Source organism: Rattus norvegicus, chromosome 4 (genome assembly GCF_036323735.1).
Source record: "Rattus norvegicus strain BN/NHsdMcwi chromosome 4, GRCr8, whole genome shotgun sequence".
In the NCBI taxonomy this organism is placed as follows: Eukaryota; Metazoa; Chordata; class Mammalia; order Rodentia; family Muridae; genus Rattus; species Rattus norvegicus.
This window is the reverse complement of record NC_086022.1, coordinates 87,554,459-87,577,574: the sequence shown is the minus strand read 5'-3', so window position 1 is coordinate 87,577,574 and position 23,116 is coordinate 87,554,459. Positions and strand designations below refer to the sequence as shown.

Here is a 23,116-nt window from a genome sequence, read left to right as displayed (position 1 = left end):
CAACATTGAGGAGAGGTACCTTGTAGAGTCTACCTCAAGTAGGAAGGCAGGGCATCGAGTGGAAGCATAGGGTTGTCATCCCACAGCCAAAAACTCTAACTGAGAATCGTTCCTAAAAGAACTGCAGGGACAAAAATGGAGAAGAAACTGGGAGAAAGGAGTTACAGTGACTGGCTCAAATTGGGATATATCTCAAGGGAAGGTATCAAGGCCTGACACTATTACTGACGCTATGCTATGCTTACAGACAGTAGCCTAGCATGGCTGCCCTCGGAAAGTCCAAACAAACTACTCACAGAGACAAATACAGACACTTATACCCAACCACTGAACTAAATTTGGAGGACCCTGTGGTTGAATTAGGAAAAGGCTGGGAAAATTTCAGGAGGAGAGTGACCACATAGGAAGACCAGCAGTCTCAAGTAACTTGGACTGCCAGATCTCTCAGACATTGAGCCACCAACAAGGCAGCATATACTAACTGATAAGAGTCCCCTGACACGTATTCATCAGAGGATGGCATAGTCTGGCCTCAGTGAAAGAAGACACACCTAACTCTCTAGAGATGTGAGGCTCCAGAGAGTTGGGAGTCCTGGAAGGGTCAGAGTAAGGTGGGGACATCCTCTTGGAGACAGGGGAGGAGGAATGGGATGAGGATTGTTGGAGGGAAGATGGGGGGGGTAAAGACTGGGCTGTTTAAAAAAAGCATTAAAGATAATTTTAAATTTTTTAATTAAATTTGCTGCCAGGGCAGACTGCCAGCTAGTTCACTCCTCTGAAGACACCACAGCCTACAGGCCTTCCAGGAAGTCTACTGGAAACTGGGCAACTGGTAGGAACCCTCCCAAAGTCCCACAGCTGCATCTGGGAGTCCAATGGACTAAGGACCCATCACCCTTCTAAAAAAAAACCACCCCCAAATTCTACTCCCCTTCCGGCCCACCACTTCTGCCATGGTAGACTGCCAACTAGTCAGCTCCCTTGAAGATACCACAGCTTGAAGGCATCCCAGGAGTTCCTCCACATGCAAGGCAACTGGGCAACCTGCACCGCAGTCTTAAGACCCTCAGGGGGTCCAAGGCATGCATGGCAACTAACCCAACAGAGTGAAAGACTACCTGGAGTTCTGCTGCATACAGGGAAACAAAAACCACAGTCAATAGGCCACACAGAGAACAGTTTCACACGAACAACACCTTAACTGTTCCTTTGAAGACCCAACAGTCTGAAGGTCTCCCAGGAGACCTGCTGCAGCCAGGGCAACAGATCAGCAGCTTCTTTGCTGCTCTGAAGACCCCGCATTCAGAAAACCCCACAGGACGTCTACTATAGCAAGAGCCACAGGCCTACCAGGAGACCTGTAGAAACCCAGAGACCAAAGAGGCAGGCCCTGACAGAGACACCCAGACCAGTAAACACCAGGGATAACCAAATGGCAGAGAGGCAAGTGAAAGACCAAAAGCAACAGAAACCAATATACGTGGGCATTATCAGAACCCAGTTCTCCCAAAACACCAAGCCCTGAAAATCAGGAAGCTAACCTAAATTCCTACCTCATTAAGATAATAGAGTCCTTTAAGGAAGATCTAAATAACTCACTGAAAGAAGTTCAGGAAAACACAGGTAAACAGGTAGAAGCCACTAAAGAGGAAACAAGCAAATCCCATAAAGAAATACAGAAAAACACAATCAAACAGGTGAAGGAATTGAATGAAGGGATCCAAAACCTAAAAGTGGAAGTAGAAACAATAAAGAAAACACAAATGAAGGAAATCTAGGAATGGAAAACCTAGGAAAGAGATCAGGAATTACAGACGTGAGCAGCACCAACAGAATAAAGAGATAGAAGAGAGAATCTCAGGTGTAGAAGATAGCATAGAAGAGATTGACACAATGGTCAAAGAAAATTTAAAACATGGAGTTCCCTGCACCCAAATCCCATGGGGAAGAGAGCAGACCACCCAGGAGTGCAGACATCTTGAGGCTGCAGGACAGACTGCCACCTCTGCACATCTCGGCCCACATCCCTGATCCAACTGGAAACTGCACAGTGCCTCTGGACACGCGGATACAGGAACAGATAGCCGCTGGTACCCACAGTTCTGGTCTGCACCCAGGACCGATCTGAACCGGCCAAACAGCTTCCTGCACCCAAATCCCAGGGGGGGAGAGAGCTGGACCCTCAGAAGTGAGGATATTCCTGAAAAGTCAGAGGAGAATACCCTCTGCTCACAGTCCAGACACAAGAGGGAATTGCATAGTGCCAACTGTGTCTGCGAGGTCCAAGGACCTACACTAGCAGTCAGGGGCAGGACCCTTTGATTCCTGCCCATGCCTAGAGCTGGAAGACAGTCTCCAGGAGCACCACCACACCTGAGAGCAGAGATAAGACTCACTTTTTTGCTACTGAGTGACCTGCCTGGTGGATTCAGGATACAGGATACACAGAGACAAAATTCCTCTGAATCAGGGTACTTCCTGTTTCTGGCTCTGCCTGGAAGCAAACTGATACCATCCCACAGCCCCCTGCACCCAAATCTCGTGGGGAAGAGAACGGACCACCCAAGAGTGCAGACATCCTGAGACTGCAGGACAGACTGCCACCTCTACACACCTCGGCCCACATCCCTAGTCCAAGGGGAAACTGCACAGTGCCTCTGGACACAGGGATATAGGAAGAGACAGTCACTGGTATCCGCCATTCTGGTCTACACCCAGGACTAAACTGAACTGGCCAAACAGCTCCCTGCACCCAAATCCCATGGTAGAGAGAGCTGGACCTTCAGAAGTGTGGATACCCCTGAGAAGTTAGAGGAGACTGCCCTCTGCCCACAGTCCAAACCCAAGAGGGAATCGCACAGTACCAACTGCGCCCACTGGGTGCAAGTACCTACACTAGCAATCAGGGGCAGGATCCTTTAACTCCTGCCAACTCCTAGAGCTGGAAAACAGTTTCCAGTAGTGCAGACACACCTGAAATTAGAGCACCTGCTCTCAGGAAAGGCTGAACGAAAACAGGAAAACAGTTCTACAGGAGTGCTGACACAGAGGCCTACAGCAGGGTCAAGTCACTCTCAGAAACAGCAAGACAAGCAAACACAGAGACAACCCAATGGCTAGAGGCAAGCCCAGGAACCCAAGCAACAGAAACCAAGACTACTTGGCATCATCGGAGACCACTTATCCCACCAAAGAAAATACTGAATATCCAAACACACCGGAAAAACAAGATTTAGATTTAAAATCACATTTTTTATAATGATGGAGGACTTTAAGAAAGACATAGAGAACTCCCGTAAAGAAATGCAGGAAAACACAAGTAAACAAGTAGAAGCCCTTAGAGAGAAAAGACAAAAATCCCTGAAAGAATTAGAGGAAAACACAACCAAACAGGTGAAGGAATTGAAAATGGAAAAAGAAGAAATAAAGAAAGAACAAAGGGAGACAACCCTGGATATAGAAAACCAAAGGAAAAGACAAGCAACCGTAAATACAAGCATCACCAACAGAATACAATAAATAGAAGAGAGAATCTCAGGGGCAGAAAATACCATAGAAAACGCAAAAAGCTCCTAGTCCAAAACATACCATAAATCCAGGACACAATGAGAAGCTCAAACCTAAAGATAATAGGTATAGAAGAAAGTGAAGACTCCCAAATTAAAGGGCCAGTAAATATATTCAACAAAATTATATAAAAAAAAAAAACTTCGCTATTCTAAAGAAAGAGATGCCCATAAACATACAAGAAGCCTACAGAACTCCAAAGTTTGGACTAGAAGAGAAATTCTTTCCGTCACATAACAGTTAAAACACCAAATGCACAAAACAAAGAAAGAATATTAAAAGAAGTAAGGGGAAGAGGCCAAGTAACATATAAAGGCAGACCTATAAGAATTATACCAGACTTCTCACCAGAGACTATGAAAGCCAGAAGATCCTGGACAGATGTCATACAGACCCTAAGAGAACACAAATGCCAGCCCAAGTTACTGTATCCAGCAAAACTCTCAATGAACATAGATGGAGAAACCAAGATATTCCATGACAAAACCAAATTTGTACAATATTTTTCTACAAATCCAACACTACAAAGGATAGTAGATGGAAAACTACAACACAAGGAGAGAAACTACATGTATGGAAAGCAAGAATATAATTTCCATGCAAAGAAACCAAAAGAGAGACAAACAAACATAATTCCACCTCAAACAACGAAAATAACAGGAAGCAACAATCATTATGCCTTAATATCTCTCAACAACAACGGACTCAATTCCCCAATAAAAAGACATAGACTAACAGAATGGATACATAAAGAGGACCCAGCATTTTGCTGCCTAGAGGAAACACACCTCAGAGACAAAGACAGACACTACCTCAGAGTAAAAGTTTGGAAAACAACTTTCCAAGCAAATGATATGAAGAAGCAAGCTGGAGTAGCCATTCTAATATCAAATAAAATTGACTTTCAACAAAGAGTCATCAAAAAATATAAGGAAGGACACTTCATATTCATCAAAGGAAGAATCCACCTAGATGAACTCTCAATCCTAAATATCTATGCTCCAAATACAAGGGCACCTACATACATAAAAGAAACCTTACTGAAGCACACATTGCACCTCACACAATAATAGTAGGAGATTTCAACACCCCACTCTCATCAATGGACAGATCATGGAAACATGAATTAAACAGAGACATAGACAGACTAAGAGAAGTCATGAACCAAATGGAGAAAAAATAGAAAAAAAAAAAAGAACTACGCAAAAAAAATCAACAAAACCAGGAGCTGGTTCTTTAAAAAAATCAACAAGGCAGATAAGCCCATAGCCAGCCTAACCAGAGGTCAGAGAGAGAGAGAGAGAGAGAGAGAGAGAGAGAGAGAGAGAGAATCCAAATCAACAAAATCAGAAATGAAAAAGGAGCCTTCCAGATTACGCCTACACCTGGAGCTGACCCTATACCACAGCTCTCTATACCCTCAGACATTCTTTTACTGTTTTTTTTCTTCCATTTTTATTAAATTGGGTATTTCTTATTTACATTTCAAATGTTATTCCCTTTTCAGGTTTCCAGGCAATCATCCCCCTAACCCATCTGTCTTCCCTTCTATATGGGTGTTCCCCTCCCCATCCACCCCCCATTACCTCCCCCCCAACAATCCCATGCACTAGGGGTCCAGATTTGGCAGGACCAAGGGCTTCCCCTTCCACTGGTGCCTCTACTAGGCTATTCATTGTTACCTGTGAATTTGGAGCCCAGGGTCAGTCCATGTATAGTCTTTGGGTAGTGGCTTAGTCCCTTGAAGCTCTGGTTGGTTGACATTGTTCTTCTTATGGTGTCTCAAGCCCCTTCAGCTCTTTCAGTCCTTTCTCTGATTCCTTCAATGGGGGTCCCGTTCTCAGTTCAGTGGTTTGCTGCTGGCATTCGCCTCTGTATTTGACATATTCTGTCTGTGTCTCTTAGGAGATATTTACATCCGATTCCTGTCAGCCTGTAATTCTTAGCTTCATCCATCTTATCTAGTTTGATGGCTGTATATGTTTGGGCCACATGTGGGGCAGGCTCTGAATGGCCGTTTGTGCAGTCTCTGTTCTAAACTTTGCCTCCCTATACCCTCCTATGGATATTTTTGTTCCCCTTTTAAAGAATGAGTGAAGCATCCAAATTTTGATCATCCTTGAATTTCATGTGGTCTGTGCATCTTGCAAAATTCAAGCATTTGTGCCACTTTTCAATATGTGCATATACCATGTGTGTTTTTCTGTAATTGGGTTACCTCACTCAGGATGCTATTTTTTAGTTCCATCCATTTGCCTATGAATTGAATAAAGTCATTATTTTTGATAGCTGAGTAGTACTCCATTCTGTAGATGTACCACTTTTTCTGTATCCATTCCTCTGTTGAAGGGCATCTGGGATCTTTCCAGCTTCTGGCCATTATAAATAAGACTGCTATGAACATAGTGGAGCATGTGACTTTGTTGTATGTTGGAGCATCTTTTGGGTATATGCCCAAGAGAGGTATAGCTGGGTCCTTAGGTAGTTCAATGTCCAATTTTCTGAGGAAACTCCAGAATGATTTCCAGAGTGCTTGTACCAGTTTGCAATCCCACCAACAATGGAGGAGTGTTCCTCTTTCTCCACATCCTCGACAGCATCTGCTGTCGCCTGAGTTTTTGATCTTAGCCATTCTGACTGGTGTGAAGTGGAATCTCAGGGTTGTTTTGATTTGCATTTCCCTTATGACTAAAGATTTGAACATTTCTTTATGTGCTTCTCAGCCATTCAATATTCTTCAGCTGTGAATTCTTTGTTTAACTCTGTACCCCATTTTTAATAGGGTTATTTGGCTCTCCGCTGTCTAACTTCGTGAGTTCTTTGTATATTTTGGACATTATCCTTCTATCAGTTGTAGGATTGGTAAAGATCTTTTCCCAATCTGTTGTTTGCCATCTTGTCCTAACAACAGTATCCTTTGCCTTACAGAAGCTTTGCAGTTTTATGAGATCTCATTTGTCGATTCTTGATCTTAGAGCATAAGCCATTGGTGTTCTGTTCAGGAAATTTTCCCCAGTGCCCATATGTTCGAGACTCTTCCCCATGTTTTCTTCTATTAGTGTGAGTGTATCTGGTTTGATGTGGATGTCCTTGATCCACTTGGGCTTGTGCTTTGTACACGGTGATAAGAATGGATCGATTTGCATTCTTCTACATGCTGACATCCAGTTGAACCAGAACCATTTGTTGAAAATTCTCTTTTTTCCATTGGATGGTTTCTGCTCCAGTGTCAAAAATCAAGTGACCATAGCTGTGTGGATTCATTTCTGAGTCTTCAATTCTATTTCACCAGTCTGTCTGCCTCTCTCTGTACCAATAGCATACAGTTTTTTTTTATCACTATTGCTCTGTAATACTGCTTGAAGTCAGGGATGGTGATTCCCCCAGAAGTCCTTTTATTGTTGAGGATATTTTTAGTTTTCCAGTTGGGCTTTTTGTTATTCCAGATGAATTTGCAAATTATTCTTTCTAATTCTATGAAGAATTGGATTAGAATTTTGATGGGAATTGCTTTAATCTGTAGATTCCTTTTGGTAAAAGGGTTACTTTTACTATATTAATCCTGCCAATCCATGAGCATGGGAGATCTTTGCATCTTCTGAGATCTTCAATTTCTTTCTTCAGAGATTTGAAATTCTTATCATACAGATCTTTCACTTGCTTGGATAAAGTCATACTGAGGTATTTTATATTATTTGGGACTATTATTAAGGGTGTCGTTTTTCGCTATCATGGGGTTTTTTTTTTGTTATTCTAGATGAATTTGCAAGTTGCTCTTTCTAACTTTTTGAAGAATTGAGTTGGAATTTTAATGGGGACTGCATTGAATCTGTTGACTGCTTTTGGCAAAATGGCCGTTTTTACTATATTAATCCTGCCAATTCATGAGCATGGGAGGTCTTTCCGTCTTCTGAGTTCTTCTTCAATTTTTTTCTTCAGAGACTGGAAGTTCTTGTCATACAGATCTTTCCCTTGCTTGGTTAGAGTCACACCTAGGTATTTTTTTTTATTTGTGACTATTGTGAAGGGTATCATTTCCCTAATGTCCTTCTCAGCATGTTTATTCTTTGAGTAGAGGAAGGCTACTGATTTGCTTGAGTTAATTTTATACCCAGGCATTTTGCTGAAGTTGTTTATCTGGCTAAGTAGTTCTCTGGTGGAACTTTTGGAGTCACTTAAGTATATTATCATATCATCTGCAAATAGTGATATTTTGACTTCTTCCTTTCCAAATTGTATCCCTTTGACTTCCTTTTATTGTCTGATTGTTCTACCTAGGACTTTGAGTATTATATTAAATAGGTAGGTAGAGAGTGAGCAGCCTTGTCTAGTCCCTGGTTTTAGTGGGATTTTTCCTTTGATGAACATGAATTGTCCTTCTTTATCTTTTTTATTGACAGTCAATTTTATTCAATATTAGAATTGCTACTCCAGCTTGTTTCTTCAGACAATTTGCTTGGAAAACTGGTTTGCAGCCTTTTACTCTGAGGTAGTGTCTGTCTTTTTCACTGAGGTGTGTTTCCTGTATGCAGCAAAATGCTGGCTCTTCAATACATATCCAGTCAGTTAGTCTGTCTTTCCATTGGGGAATTGAGTCCAGTGATATTTGGAGATATCAAGGAATAGTGATTGTTGTTTCCTGTTATTTTTGTTGTTAGAGGTGGAATTGTTTGTGTGGCTATCTTCTTTTGGTTTCATTGCAAAAAGATTACTTTCTTGCTTTATCTAGGGTGTAGTTTCCCTTCTTGTGTTGGAGTTTTCCATCTATTATCCTTTCTTTGTAGGGCTGGATTTGTAGAAAGATATTGTGCAAATTTGGTTTTGTCATGGAATATCTGGGTTTCTCCATCTATGTTAATTGAGAGTTTTACAGGATACAGTAACCTGGACTGGCATTTGTGTTCTCTTAGGGTCTGTATGACATCTGCCCAGGATCTTCTGGCTTTCATAGTCTCTGGTGAGAAGTCTGGTGTTATTTTGATAGGTCTGACTTTATATGTTCCTTGACCTTTTTCCCTTACTGCTTTTATTATTTTTTCTTTGTTTTGTGAGTTTGGTATTTTGACTATTATATGACAAGAGGAATTTCTCTTCTGGTCCAATCTATTTGGTGTTCTGTGGGCTTCTTGTATGTTTATGGACATCTCTTTCTTTAGGTTAGGAAAGTTTTTCTATAATTTTGTTGAAGATATTTACTGGTCCTTTAAGTTGGTAGTCTTTGCTCTCTTCTATACCTATTATCCTTAGGTTTGATCTTTTCATTGTGTCCTGGATTTCTGGATGTTTTGGGTTAGGAGCTTTTTGCATTTTACATTTTCTTTCACATTTGTGTCAATGTTTTCTATGGTATCTTCTGCCCCTGAGATTCTCTCTTCTCTCTCTTATATTCTGTTGGTGATGCTTGGGTCTATGACTCCTGATCTCTTTCCTAGGTTTTCTATCTCCGGGGTTGCCTCCCTCTGTGATTTCTTTATTGTTTCTGTTTCCATTTTTAAATCCTGGGTGGTTTTGTTCAATTCCTTCACCTGTTTCGCTGTGTTTTCCTGTATTTCTTAAGGGAATTATTTATGTCCTTCTTAAAGTCCTCTATCATCATCATGAGCTGTGATTTTAAATCCAAATCTTGCTTTTCCAGTGTGTTGTGATATCTAGTATTTTCTTTGGTGGGAGAACTGGGCTCTGATGACTCCAAGTAGTTTGTTTCCATTGCCTAGGTTCCTGTTCTTGCCTCTCCCCATCAGGTTGCCTCTGGTGTTAGCTACTGGTGTTAGTCTTACTGTCTCTGACAGGGACTTGACCCTCCAAAAGGCTGTATGTCAGCATTCCTGGGGACCGACTTTCTCCCAGTGCCATCTCATACAGAAAGCTGTGGGACCAGATCAGCTCTGGTTGCAGGAAGAAACTGGAAGTGTCCTGTCCCAGACTGCTCTTGGGTTCATGTGTCCTGAGGGCTCCAGGTGAGTCCCTCATAGCAGAAGTGGTGGTTTTATCTCTGCTTTCAGATGTGTCAGCACTCCTGGTGACTGGTTTTCAGCTCTGGGTACAGACAGAGACTGGAAGGTTCCTGCCCCTGACTGCGCCTAGCTTCCTGTATCCAGAGGGCTCTAGGTGGGTTCCTTTTAGGCCAAGAATGTGAGCACATGTGGTGATCTCCCCTGAGCTCTCAAGATTTTCTGCAGTTCTGAGATTCCAGCTCTCATTCCCACAGGATTTGGGTACAGAGCACAGAACATTTTATTTACCATTAATATTTCAATAAGAAGATAAAATTAGGGGTTGGGGATTTGGCTCAGTGGTAGAGCGCTTACCTAGGAAGCGCAAGGTCCTGGGTTCGGTCCCCAGCCCCGAAAAAAAAAAAGATAAAATTAATTATAAATAAACAGGGACATGACATTTTCATTAAGTACTCATTAAATAACTGTAAAAATGAAAAAACTAAAGTTCACATTATTTTTATGGACCCAGATAAATTATTGTTAGGGGAAAAATAAACCTAAGATAAAATATTTAAACTATTTTTTGATGAGTAAAAGTAAATTAAAATCAAAAGAAAGCTTAAAATCAATATCAACAGGGATTTATTTTGATTAAGCTCAGCATCAAATAAATATTTAATATTTAAAGTAAAAAAGAGAAAGAGAATTCATGTGGAAATATCAAATTATTGTGTAAAATTATCTTAAGAACTCTCCGCTACTATGCAACTGAAATGTCAAAACAATGTATAATTTGTAATAGCACAAATTTTATTTAATCATATGTTGAATCTTGCTTTACTACTTGAACCATTAAAGTTTAAAGAACTGTATTTGGGGGATAGGGAGCTGGGGATGCAAAGGATAATTCTTTATACTCAGTGGTAAGTTCAGTTCCAAGGGATGCCAAGATATCTTCTCACCTCTGTGGACACCACAAATGCACACATGGATGTACTCCAGCACAACACTTTTACATATAAGTGAGATATAAATTAATAGCTTTTTACAGCAGAGAGAAAACATCTTTTTTAAAAATAAATAAAGGGTGGCTTTTGACTGCAGATTTTTCAGCATACTGATTATTCTGTTATCAAAACTTATTTGTACCAAAGGAGTAATTGTGGGATATGCATTTACCACAACCTTCTGAACAGTCAGGACAACTGGATCATACATCCATAACAGGACTGAGGTCACTGAGATGATGAAGTCCACCGAGTACATGATCACAAAGAAAACCACTAGCAGCACAATAGTCTGGGTGGCCCTTTTCTCAGGGGATGCTCTCAGGTGACTGATGCTATGAAGATGCTTGCATTGCCTCTGATGCCTGAATAAGATAATCACCATGTATGCACTTGTGGTTAGCATGACTCCTACAAGAAACACATCTCTCAAGGTTGTCATTGTTAAAACCAGTCCTTTAATAATGTAGTTCAAGGGTAAGAGTGAGCATGATTTAGTAACCTTCATCTCCTTCATCTCATTCACAATGGTAAAACCACCAACATAAAATATCATGTCACTACTGACAGAGAAATTGAAAAACCAAATATAAATTAAAGCACTGATCATGTTTTTTTTTTTCAGTTTTTGTTTAAACTTTGCCAACACCGAGATACAGGGACTGATAGTGACAGCCTGGAACAAACTCAGGAGGCAGGTGACACAGATAGAGAGGCCTCTCATCACCCTGCTTATGTAAAAGGTTGCCTTACATTTGAAGTCATTCTTAATGTTCAGTGACACGAATAAGTCTGTAAGCAAAATATCCCCCCCAGTGAGGAACATTATTGTGTGAACGAAGGTCAGTTGACAGGAGATCAGGTCTGTGGGCTTAGGTCTATGACCCAGGATTATGAAGATATAGAAACAAAGAAGAAATATATTGGCTATGACTCCAAGCCCAGCTTGGAAATAAAGGACATTCTTCAGTGAGAATATACATGGAGAGTGTATTCATCTTAAAAGCATAATGGAAGTTTATTTCATATAGCTGAAAAAATAATAGAGCATACATCAAGTGTGAGATACACTGGCTACATTACCATTCTATTTAATACTAATTCTTGAATAGCCTCTTTAACTCTTGATCTTACAGACTGTACATCACAGCCTACAATTAAATGTCTTCCATGTATCTGCTATACTCATAGAATATTATAGATAATAAATACTATCAAAGTCATATCTGTACAGGATGCTCACTTTGTGTGACTGTATTACACTCAATCTCAGGCCTTAGGAATCCAATCCTATTGATGTAATTGCCTCATTTCTTGGTAACATATAAAACAGTAGTGCTGAGCACGGAATGTTAATCATATTTGTACAACTGAATAAAAGTTACATTGATCTAAAAATATTCACAAAAGAAATCCAAAATATCAGGTGATTCATTCTCATATTCTATAATTTTACTGTGCTCTAGTTTGTAATTATCCATACGTTGACTCGTAATTCAAATACAATCATAGTGATAATTCATGGTAATCCCACTGTTTTAATCAGCAAAATATCTTTCTCAATCCATCTGTTTTTATGACTCTTTTTCCATGAAATCTAACATCCCCAGAATCTGAATTATTAAAGAGAGAGATACTATTAGAGAACATTAGTTTACTGCCACACCCTATGACCTTTAATAATTGTTCTAAATGACCCTAGGCATTCCCCCAATTTAGTGATAACCATTTGTGAAACTTCAAGTTTAAAGAACTAACCCCCAGCTACAAAGACAAATAGTATCTTTCATTTAGTTTTGGAGTTAAGTAAATAATAGAATAATAATTCTATTATTTAGTTAATAGAATGAGCAGCTATGGCTTTTCAGATATCCATGTTGATATCTTACCTACCTAGCTCTTTCTTCTGTTTTTACTCCCCTCCACACTTTGAGAAGTCGTCCTTTTCCTAGTTCACTGGTGAGATGGTTTGTGCCCTGCTATCTTGCTCTCAATTGCTTCCATCCTACCCTATGTGGTCAATGTTGCTCTTTTCCTTTCCTGGTTTCTATAGTTACTATATGCTATATACATCTACCGAATAAGAGAGAACTTGAGATGCTAAGACAAACACTATTATCAACATGTTACGACAAACAGGAGCTCACCAAAGATCACCAGATAGTGATCCTGTTTGTATACTTCTGTTTTAAAACAGATTCCTTCCAATGTAGTGGAAAACAATGTCCCCAGTATTATCACATTTCACAGAACCCACATACTTTTCACAGTTTCACTCAACAGTCTTACATTTAGTGCCTATGTTAGCTATTTGACCTGGTGACCAGGATCGATTTATTATTGAATTAATTTAATTCATTACTTTAAATCAGTTTCTGATAAAGAAATTAAAAATGACTACACTGAATCAGATCCTTGTGAGACTATATATTCCACATATATAGACACATGCATGTATGTATAGAAATAATTCAGAAGTTAGTACCTGAGACTAGCCTATTACTTTTCTATGAATATGATACCATGGGTCACAATTTAATGTTTACATTATTTTGCTTCTAAAAAGCTTAATCTAGTAAAGGAATGGATTCATCCCAATCACCAGAGCCAAACATCTAATTCTCTCACCAGCAGACATTTACAGTAGCCACACAATAGTGTTCTGTTTATAAAAGCTTCAGGACACATGGTGAAGATGTGGCTCAGTTGTCAAGAGCACATTTTGCTTTTGTAAAGACCTAGGTTTGATTCTCAGAAATGACATGGTGGCTTGTGACCATATGTGACTCTGGTTGAATGAGATACAAAATCTCTTTGACCAAGCACACAAGAGTGCACAAATACTATACGTAGGAAAAATACACACACACACACACACACACACACACACACACACACACAACACACACACGTGTATGTATGTATATATATGTACATATATATTATATTAAGATAAATCAGCCTCCAGGAGAATATTTAATTCACACCTTAATCTGCAAACTGCTAGAACTATAGATCAATTCTAATTTTAAACCAACAAATCGGGCTGGAGAGATGGCTCAGTGGTTAAGAGCACTGACTCCTCTTCCAGAGGTCCTGAGTTCAAATCCCAGCAACCACATGGTGGCTCACAACCATCTATAATGGGGTCTGACGCCCTCTGAAGAAACACTCATATATATAAAATAAATAAGTAAATAATTTTTTAAAAAACCAACAAATGGACACACCACATACATAAAATAATTTATTATTAATTATAGTTTAATGTGCTATACAATATAATTATTTAGTATAATTATAATTATTATACTTACTATAAAAGATGATAATATAATAAGGTAAATGATATGATGTAAAATTTTTTTATTCCAAAGATATGCACTTCAACCTCTCTACTTTATACCCATTGCTTTGTAAATATTTACTACATACAGAAAATGACACATCTTCTAGACATATACTGACATCTTTCTTTGGAACTTATTGGAGCTGAGGGTTAGTAAAAAATGACTATAGCTAATGTGGGTAAAAACTGATTTGTTAAAATGTATATATACTGAGAAAAATCATGTTTTATTTTTAAAGAAAATTGCAATGTTGGTGCCTTCTACATTAGTTTAAGTTGTAATATTTAGTTATGAGTATTAAAACCCAGACCATATCCATAAACATTTATAATACTGGAGAAGCCACCACTATTAAACTGACCCTGACCAAAAGAATAAACAGTCTACAGCCAAGTGTTTGAAGAAACATGGAACAGGGGGGGGAGAGAGGGAGAGAGAGAGGGAGGGAGAGAGGGAGGGGGAGAGGGAGAGAGAGAGAGAGAGAGAGAGAGAGAGAGAGAGAGAGAAGGAAAAGTGTCTTCATGCACAGCGTGGCATTCTCCCATGAACAGTCACTTCACCTCTTCCTTATCACAATATTTGATTTATTTAAACAGTTTGTTTTATGCATATAGTGATCTTTGTCTCCTGTTTGTGAAGATTTAATAATATAGATAACATACATGGATAATATATCTAATTATCATTTTCATTTACTCTGCTACTGTGAATATGTTTACATCTCTTGAGTGAAAAAAAAATGAGCATAAAGGGAAATGGAAGTACGTCCTCTGGTTTCTGAGTAACCTGGTCAGATCCACAATGACACTGCCTAGTGCACTAGTGCAGACTTTTAAAATAAGTTTTTCAAAACAAACTGAAAATTCTGTAATCCTTGCAAACATAAACTCATGTTTCTGGCAACTGGTTTTTATGGCATTGATACACTGGGCCAGAGAATTAATGATGGTTACTACCATTATTTTATTCCCTTTCATTTACAATAATTTAAAATTCTACATTCTCAGTTTTACACTTAAATTTTTTGTATTTGTGTTTGCATGTATGAGAGGAGACAGACCGACAGACAGGTATAGGCTCTCAAGGGTCTCAACGTGGACTTCAGACTGATTTCAATCAAACCCACTATTCTCCTGCCTTAGCCTTGAAAGTGCTGGGATCACAGGCATGTGCCATCACACCTGCATTTATTCTCCATTTTAATCTCCTATATACATTAGTAACTGATATTCCAGGGGAATAAAATTTTACTTGTCATATTCATCAGCTAAACTTAAATTACTTGGCATTGTGTGTGTGTGTGTGTGTGTGTGTGTGTGCAGGTAGATTTGGCAAGCAATTGTATTTTGTAACTATTAGAGGAAACCTTAGTTATTCTAACTTTACATAATTTCATATTATTCAAGAATTTTAAATATATTTCTCAGTGCTAGTGAAAGTTGTACTCAATATTACTCAGCTTCAATGAGACAAAGTTCAATTTAGAAAACCTGAAATAAGAAAAAGGTATTCATTTTAATAAAATAATTAAAATTCCTACAGAAAATTGCACTTGTATAAGGATAATTTTACAGGTGTTTAATAAATGAGGTTGTATTTCCGAATATTTTTGAACTGCCTTTAAAATATCTACTTTATGAGAAATCATTGCAATCTATTGAACAAATCTATGTAAAACATAGCTCAGAGAGTTTTATGCTTTACTACGTCATTAATTACAACTTTCCTAAGAATTCATCAATATATGCATATTTAAAACACTAGAAAATTAGTCATAAACAATGCATTAATGAAATTTTGTTGTATATTCATAGCTTAGATTTCCTATAAATGCATGCAGTCAGTAACTTGAGAAAAGAGCAAAATAGAAAAATACAAAACACAATTGGAATGCATCAATATTGTAAACAAACCCTTGCAAAACAACAAATGGTTGTCATTTGGTTTTTGCCCTCTAAAACACCTCAGGTGTTTTGTTACAGGGATGGAAATCTAACACAGTTGGCCCTACCTAGGTGGAACCATGATCTTAGAATTCTTAGAGCACACACTCAGTGCAATCCTCTGTCAGGTAGACTCCTTAAAAAGTTGAGATCGGAAAGCATTTGACAAAATTCAACACCCCTTCATGATAAAAGTCCTGGAAAGAATAGTAATTCAAGGCCCATACCTGAACATAGTAAAAGCCATATACAGCAAACCAGTTGCTAACATTAAACTAAATGGAGAGAAACTTGAAGCAATCCCACTAAAATCAGGGACTAGACAAGGCTGCCCACTCTCTCCCTACTTATTCAATATACTTCTTGAAGTTCTAGCCAGAGCAATCAGACAACAAAAGGAGGTCAAGGGGATACAGATTGGAAAAGAAGAAGTCAAAATATCACTATTTGCAGATGATATGATAGTATATTTAAGTGATCCCAAAAGTTCCACCAGAGAACTACTAAAGCTGATAAACAACTTCAGCAAAGTGGCTGGGTATAAAATTAACTCAAATAAATCAGTTGCCTTCCTCTATACAAAAGAAAAACAAGCCGAGAAAGAAATTAGGGAAACGACACCCTTCATAATAGACCCAAATAATATAAAGTACCTCGGTGTGACTTTAACCAAGCAAGTAAAAGATCTGTACAATAAGAACTTCAAGACACTGAAGAAGGAAATTGAAGAAGACCTCAGAAGATGGAAAGATCTCCCATGCTCATGGATTGGCAGGATTAATATAGTAAAAATGGCCATTTTACCAAAAGCAATCTACAGATTCAATGCAATCCCCATCAAAATATCAATCCAATTCTTCAAAGAGTTAGACAGAACAATTTGCAAATTCATCTGGAATAACAAAAAACCCAGGATAGCTAAAACTATCCTCAACAATAAAAGGACTTCAGGGGGAATCACTATCCCTGAACTCAAGCAGTATTACAGAGCAATAGTGATAAAAACTGCATGGTATTGGTACAGAGACAGACAGATAGACCAATGGAATAGAATTGAAGACCCAGAAATGAACCCACACACATATGGTCACTTGATTTTTGACAAAGGAGCCAAAACCATCCAATGGAAAAAAGATAGCATTTTAAGCAAATGGTGCTGGTTCAACTGGAGGTCAACATGTAGAAGAATGCAGATCGATCCATGCTTATCACCCTGTACAAAGCTTAAGTCCAAGTGGATCAAGGACCTCCACATCAAACCAGACACACTCAAACTAATAGAAGAAAAACTAGGGAAGCATCTGGAACACATGGGCACTGGAAAAAATTTCCTGAACAAAACACCAATGGCTTACGCTCTAAGATCAAGAATCGACAAATGGGATCTCATAAAACTGCAAAGCTTCTGTAAGGCAAAGGACACTGTGGTTAGGACAAAACGTCAACCAACAGATTGGGAAAAGATCTTTACCAATCCTACAACAGATAGAGGCCTTATATCCAAAATATACAAAGAACTCAAGAAGTTAGACCGCAGGGAAACAAATAACCCTATTAAAAAATGGGGCTCAGAGCTAAACAAAGAATTCACAGCTGAGGAATGCCGAATGGCTGAGAAACACCTAAAGAAATGTTCAACATCTTTAGTCATAAGGGAAATGCAAATCAAAACAACCCTGAGATTTCACCTCACACCAGTGAGAATGGCTAAGATCAAAAACTCAGGGGACAGCAGATGCTGGCGAGGATGCGGAGAAAGAGGAACACTCCTCCATTGTTGGTGGGGTTGCAAACTGGTACAACCATTCTGGAAATCAGTCTGGAGGATCCTCAGAAAATTGGACATTGAACTGCCTGAGGATCCAGCTATACCTCTCTTGGGCATATACCCAAAAGATGCCCCAACATATAAAAAAGACACGTGCTCCACTATGTTCATTGCAGCCTTATTTATAATAGCCAGAAGCTGGAAAGAACCCAGATGCCCTTCAACAGAGGAATGGATACAGAAAATGTGGTACATCTACACAATGGAATATTACTCAGCTATCAAAAACAACGAGTTTATGAAATTCGTAGGCAAATGGTTGGAACTGGAAAACATCATCCTGAGTGAGCTAACCCAATCACAGAAAGACATACATGGTATGCACTCATTGATAAGTGGCTATTAGCCCAAATGCTTGAATTACCCTAGATGCCTAGAACAAATGAAACTCAAGATGGATGATCAAAACGTGAATGCTTCACTCCTTCTTTAAAAGGGGAACAAGAATACCCTTGGCAGGGAAGAGAGAGGCAAAGATTAAAACAGAGACTGAAGGAACACCCATTCAGAGCCTGCCCCACATGTGGCCCATACATATACAGCCACCCAATTAGACAAGATGGATGAAGCAAAGAAGTGCAGACCGACAGGAGCCGGATGTAGATCGCTCCTGAGAGACACAGCCAGAATACAGCAAATACAGAGGCGAATACCAGCAGCATACCACTGAACTGAGAATAGAACCCCCGTTGAAGGAATCAGAGAAAGAACTGGAAGAGCTTGAAGGGGCTCGAGACCCCATATGTACAACAATGCCAAGCAACCAGAGCTTCCAGGGACTAAGCCACTACCTAAAGACTATACATGGACTGACCCTGGACTCTGACCTCATAGGTAGCAATGAATATCCTAGTAAGAGCACCAGTGGAAGGGGAAGCCCTGGGTCCTGCTAAGACTGAACCCCCAGTGAACTAGACTGGTGGGGGGAGGGCGGCAATGGGGGGAGGATGGAGAGGGGAACACCCATAAGGAAGGGGAGGGGGGAGGGGGATGTTTGCCCGGATACCGGGAAAGGGAATAACACTCGAAATGTATATAAGAAATACTCAAGTTAATAAAAATAAAATAAAATAAAATATTTTCAAGGAAGCCAGAAAAAAAAAGTTGAGATCGAGTTACTTTTTAAACATATGTCGGTGTAGAATGTAATGGGTGTCATAATATTTTCATCTAATATATAATTCTGAATAATCATCTTCAGCCTATTAGCTTTTCCTGTCTCTATCCATCCTTTCTCTAGGCCCTGTCTCCTGTCATATATAGAAGAAGTCAAACTGACTGAAATCTGAGTACCTTATTAATCATTACACTGACATTCTTATGTCTGCAAGCATCTCTGGTTTACTTATGATACAATATAGCTTGAAGGTAAAATTGTAAGCACAAAATTAATAATCACTTATTACAGAATTCTGCTTCATTCTACCACCTACTTTTCTCACTATAATGAAGAGAATTTATAAAAGAAGAAGAAGGAGGAGGAAGAGGAGGAGGAGGAGGAGGAGGAGAAGGAGAAGAAGAAGAAGAAGAAGAAGAAGAAGAAGAAGAAGAAGAAGAAGAAGAAGAAGAAGAAGAAGAAGAAGAAAAAGAGGAACCATTCATCCTTGTAGAATGAGGCCCTAAGAAGTAGTTATATGGAAGAAATGCCATCAACTCATCTCCCTTTAGACCCACAGTTATCATGTCATCAGGAGAAGGCACTTCTGACTTTGAGGTTGTTACAAAGTGGTACTATCAAATGGAAAAGTGAACTTTCCTAATTCCAGAAGAACAAATAGAGTAGGAACAGCTGAGCTCTGGGTTTCCCATGCGTGATGTCTCATTTAAAAGAAATAGAAAAACAATTTAGATTCCCCCAAGGTATCCATCCTGCCTCCAAAGCATTCATGGTGTTCTCCATACTTGACAGTGGCTTTAGGATCTCACCTGGAAATTAACAGCTCTTTTGAGAAAATTGAGAAAATGTCCCCTTCTCCAAACACACTGAGGGCAAATGATTTTTATTACAAGTGTATTATTATTAGTGTATTATCAGCAGAAATTGAGCTGTTGGTCTGAAAATGTAGGTCAGTTGATAGAGTGCATGCCTAGAGAGTATTGTATATGTGGGATACCATGAAAAAATTCAAATCTTCAAACTGTAGCACAGGTGGCAGAGAAGAATTCTAAGTCAATGGCAAACAAAAGAATGTCAATAAGAACATAGAAGACATAACCATATAATTTAGGAAGCTCACAGAATGCACAATAATCCAAGAGCACAAACAAAAATTTCCATTCATCTTAAACTTAAAACACTAAGTATACAAAACAAACAAGATGAATTTAAAGCTCTAAGAGAAAACACGAGTCACAAATAAATAAAATCCATCAAATAGAAAGGTGAGTTTCCAGGAAAAAAAAACATTGGAATAGGAAGAGGTGATTTCTTGAGGTAAACTTTTAAAACCAGAAAAACTTGCAACAATACATACCAAGTCCTCAATGACAGCAAATCTAAAATTATATGCCCACACATACTAATCCTATGAATGAAGAAAGAACAGTTTTCCACAACATAGACAACCTGAAAACGCTTATATTCCACAATCTAAGCCTAAAATAATACCAGAAGCATTATTTGGGGCTGAAGACAAAAATGAGCATAGCAGAGAGACTGTGGAAAAGTATGAAGCCATAATTATCAAAACACAACAGTAAAAACCAACAAATAACACATTTTAATAACAATTCAAACAGGAATATCCTCAATTTTCCACTCAAAAGACAGGAAGTAAATAAATAGATCAAACAAAAATCAAAAACACCAACAACAAAAACATAGAAACAAGCTCCCTCCTGCCTAAAAGATACACGTTTTTGTTTTAAAAGACAGGCACCAGCTTTGAGTAAAATGATACTCCAATCAAATGGAACCAAGAAGAAATCAGGAATAACTACCCAAACATCTGACAAAATAGACTTTGAAGTAAAACTAATTAGATGAGACACAGAGAAACACTTCATTCTAATCAAGAGAACATTTAACCAAGAAAACATTTCTATCCTACACGTAAATACAACAAACTCCAGGATACCCAATTCATTTTTAAAAATTTAATATTCCTGGATTTAAAGGCACAGATTAACATCAACCCATTAATAGTAGATGATTGTTTCAATATCTATTTTTTTTCAATGCACAGGTCATCTGGACAAAAATGAACAGAAAAACCAGAAAAACAGATGACTTCATACATCAAATGGACTTAAACAGTTTCCTAGACAGTATTCTAACCAAACACCAAAAAATACACCTTTTACTCTGCAGCACACAGAAACTGCACATGTGCCAACAAATATACAGAAGATGACTGCCTGGTCTGGCCTCAGTGAGGGAAGATGCACCTAACCCTTGAGAGACTTGAGATCCCAGGCAGTAAGGAGGCCTGGGCAGGGGAAGAACATCTTCTTGGAATTGAGGGAGGAGAAATGGGATAAGGAACAATTGGAGGGAAAACCAGGAGGGAGATTAAGAGTGAACTGTAAAAAAAAGATTAAAGATAATTAAAATATAAATAGCCCATAGACTGAAATGCAAGACAAATCATTACCAATGAGAATGACATCACTCTTTTTATCTAATCTAACCACAGTGCAGTAAAACCTAATGTTGACAAAATACAAAAACCAATGCAGATTAAACAGCTCACTACAGAATGATGATAGGGTCAAAACAGAAGTCGAGGGAGGACTAAAAATTTTCTGTAACTATTTTAAAATGAATATAAGAGAAAACTGGAACACATTGAAAGCAATCCTATGAGGGAAATGTATTGCTCTAAGCACCTACATTAAAACTACACCCTAGAAAAAGCAAGAGAGTAATCTTCTTGCAACAAACCCAAAAGAAGATAGCCACACAAACATAGTTCCACCTCTAACAACAAAAGTAACAGGACAGAATCACTATTACTTAATATGACTTAACATCAGTGGACCCAATTCCCCAATAAAAAAGACATAGACTAATAGAATGGATATGTAAAGACAACCTAGCATTTTGCTGCATACAGGAAAATTACCTCAGTGAAAAAGACAGACACTACCTAAGAGTTAAGTGCTGGGAAAAAATTATCCAAGCAAATGGACCCAAGAAACAAGCTGAAGTAGATATTCTGATATCAAACAAAATCCATATTCAAGCAAAAGTTATCAAGAAATATAAGGAAGGACACTTTATACTCATCAAAGGAAAAATCGACCAAGATGAACTCTCAATTCTGAATATCTATGCTCCAAATGCAAGGACACCTACGTTCATAAAACAATAATAGTCGGAGAATTCAACTATTAACATCAATGGACAGATCATGGAAACAGAAACTAAATGGAGACATGGTGAAACAAACAGAAAGTATTAACCAAATGGATTTAAAAGACATCTATAGAACATTTCATCCTAAAACAAAAGAATATACCTTCTTCTCAGCAACTCATGGTACCTTCTCAAAAATTGACCATATAATTGGTCTCAAAACAAGCCTCAATAGATACAAGGAGATTGAAATTATCCTATGCATTCTATCAGATCAGCATAGCTAAGGCTGCCCTGATATATAAGCCCACATATACATGGAAGCTGAACAACACTCTACTGAATGACAATATGGTCAAGGAAGAAATAAAAAGAAGTTTCTAAAAAGAAACTGGAGAGAGCATACACTAGCAGCTTGACAACACATCTAAAGGCTCTAGAAAAAAACTAAGCAAATATACCCATGAGGAGCACCCAGCAGAAAATAATCAAACTCAGAGCTGTAATCAACCAAATAGAAACAAAAATAACTACACAAAGAATCAACAAAACCAAGAACTGGTTCTTTAAAAAAGTCAACAAAATAGATAAACACTTAACCAGACTAACCAGAAGGCACAGAGTATGAAAATTAACAAAATAAGAAATGAAAAGGGAGACATAACAACAAAAACTGAGAAAATTCAAAAAATCATCAGATCCTATTACAAAAGCCTATACTCAACAAATCTAGAAAATCTGGAGGAAATGGACAATTTTCTAGATACATTCCTGGTACCAAAGTTAAGTCAGGAACAGATAAACCATTTAAACAACCCCCATAACTCCTAAAGAAATAGAAGCAGTCATTAAAAATTTCCCAACCAAAAAGAGCCCAGGACCAGATGGGTGCAGAATTCTATCAGACCTTCATAGAAGACCTCATACCAATACTGTCCAAACTATTCCACAAAATTGAAATAGATGGATCACTACCAAATTCCTTCTATGAAGCCACAATTACTCTTATATGTAAACCACACAAGGACCCAACAAAGAGACCTTACAGCCAATTTCCCTTATGAATATCGATGCAAAAATATTCAATAAAATTCTTGCAAACCAAACTGAATAACACACCAAAATGATCATCCACCATGATCAAGTAGGCTTCATTCCACGGATGCCTGGATGGTTTAATATACGGAA

At 38.4% G+C, this 23,116-nt stretch overlaps 1 protein-coding gene across 1 annotated transcript; it reads right to left on the bottom strand.

Annotated features, from left to right (window-relative positions):
* Positions 1-1,689: 1,689 nt before the first annotated feature.
* Vom1r65 (vomeronasal 1 receptor 65) lies at positions 1,690-11,483 on the bottom strand (the record flags this gene model as incomplete). Its single annotated transcript, XM_039109059.1, has 3 exons — positions 1,690-1,727; positions 4,945-4,979; positions 10,603-11,483. Coding segments are annotated over 3 exons (954 nt in total), but the record flags the coding sequence as incomplete, so codon positions are not given.
* Positions 11,484-23,116: the final 11,633 nt, after the last annotated feature.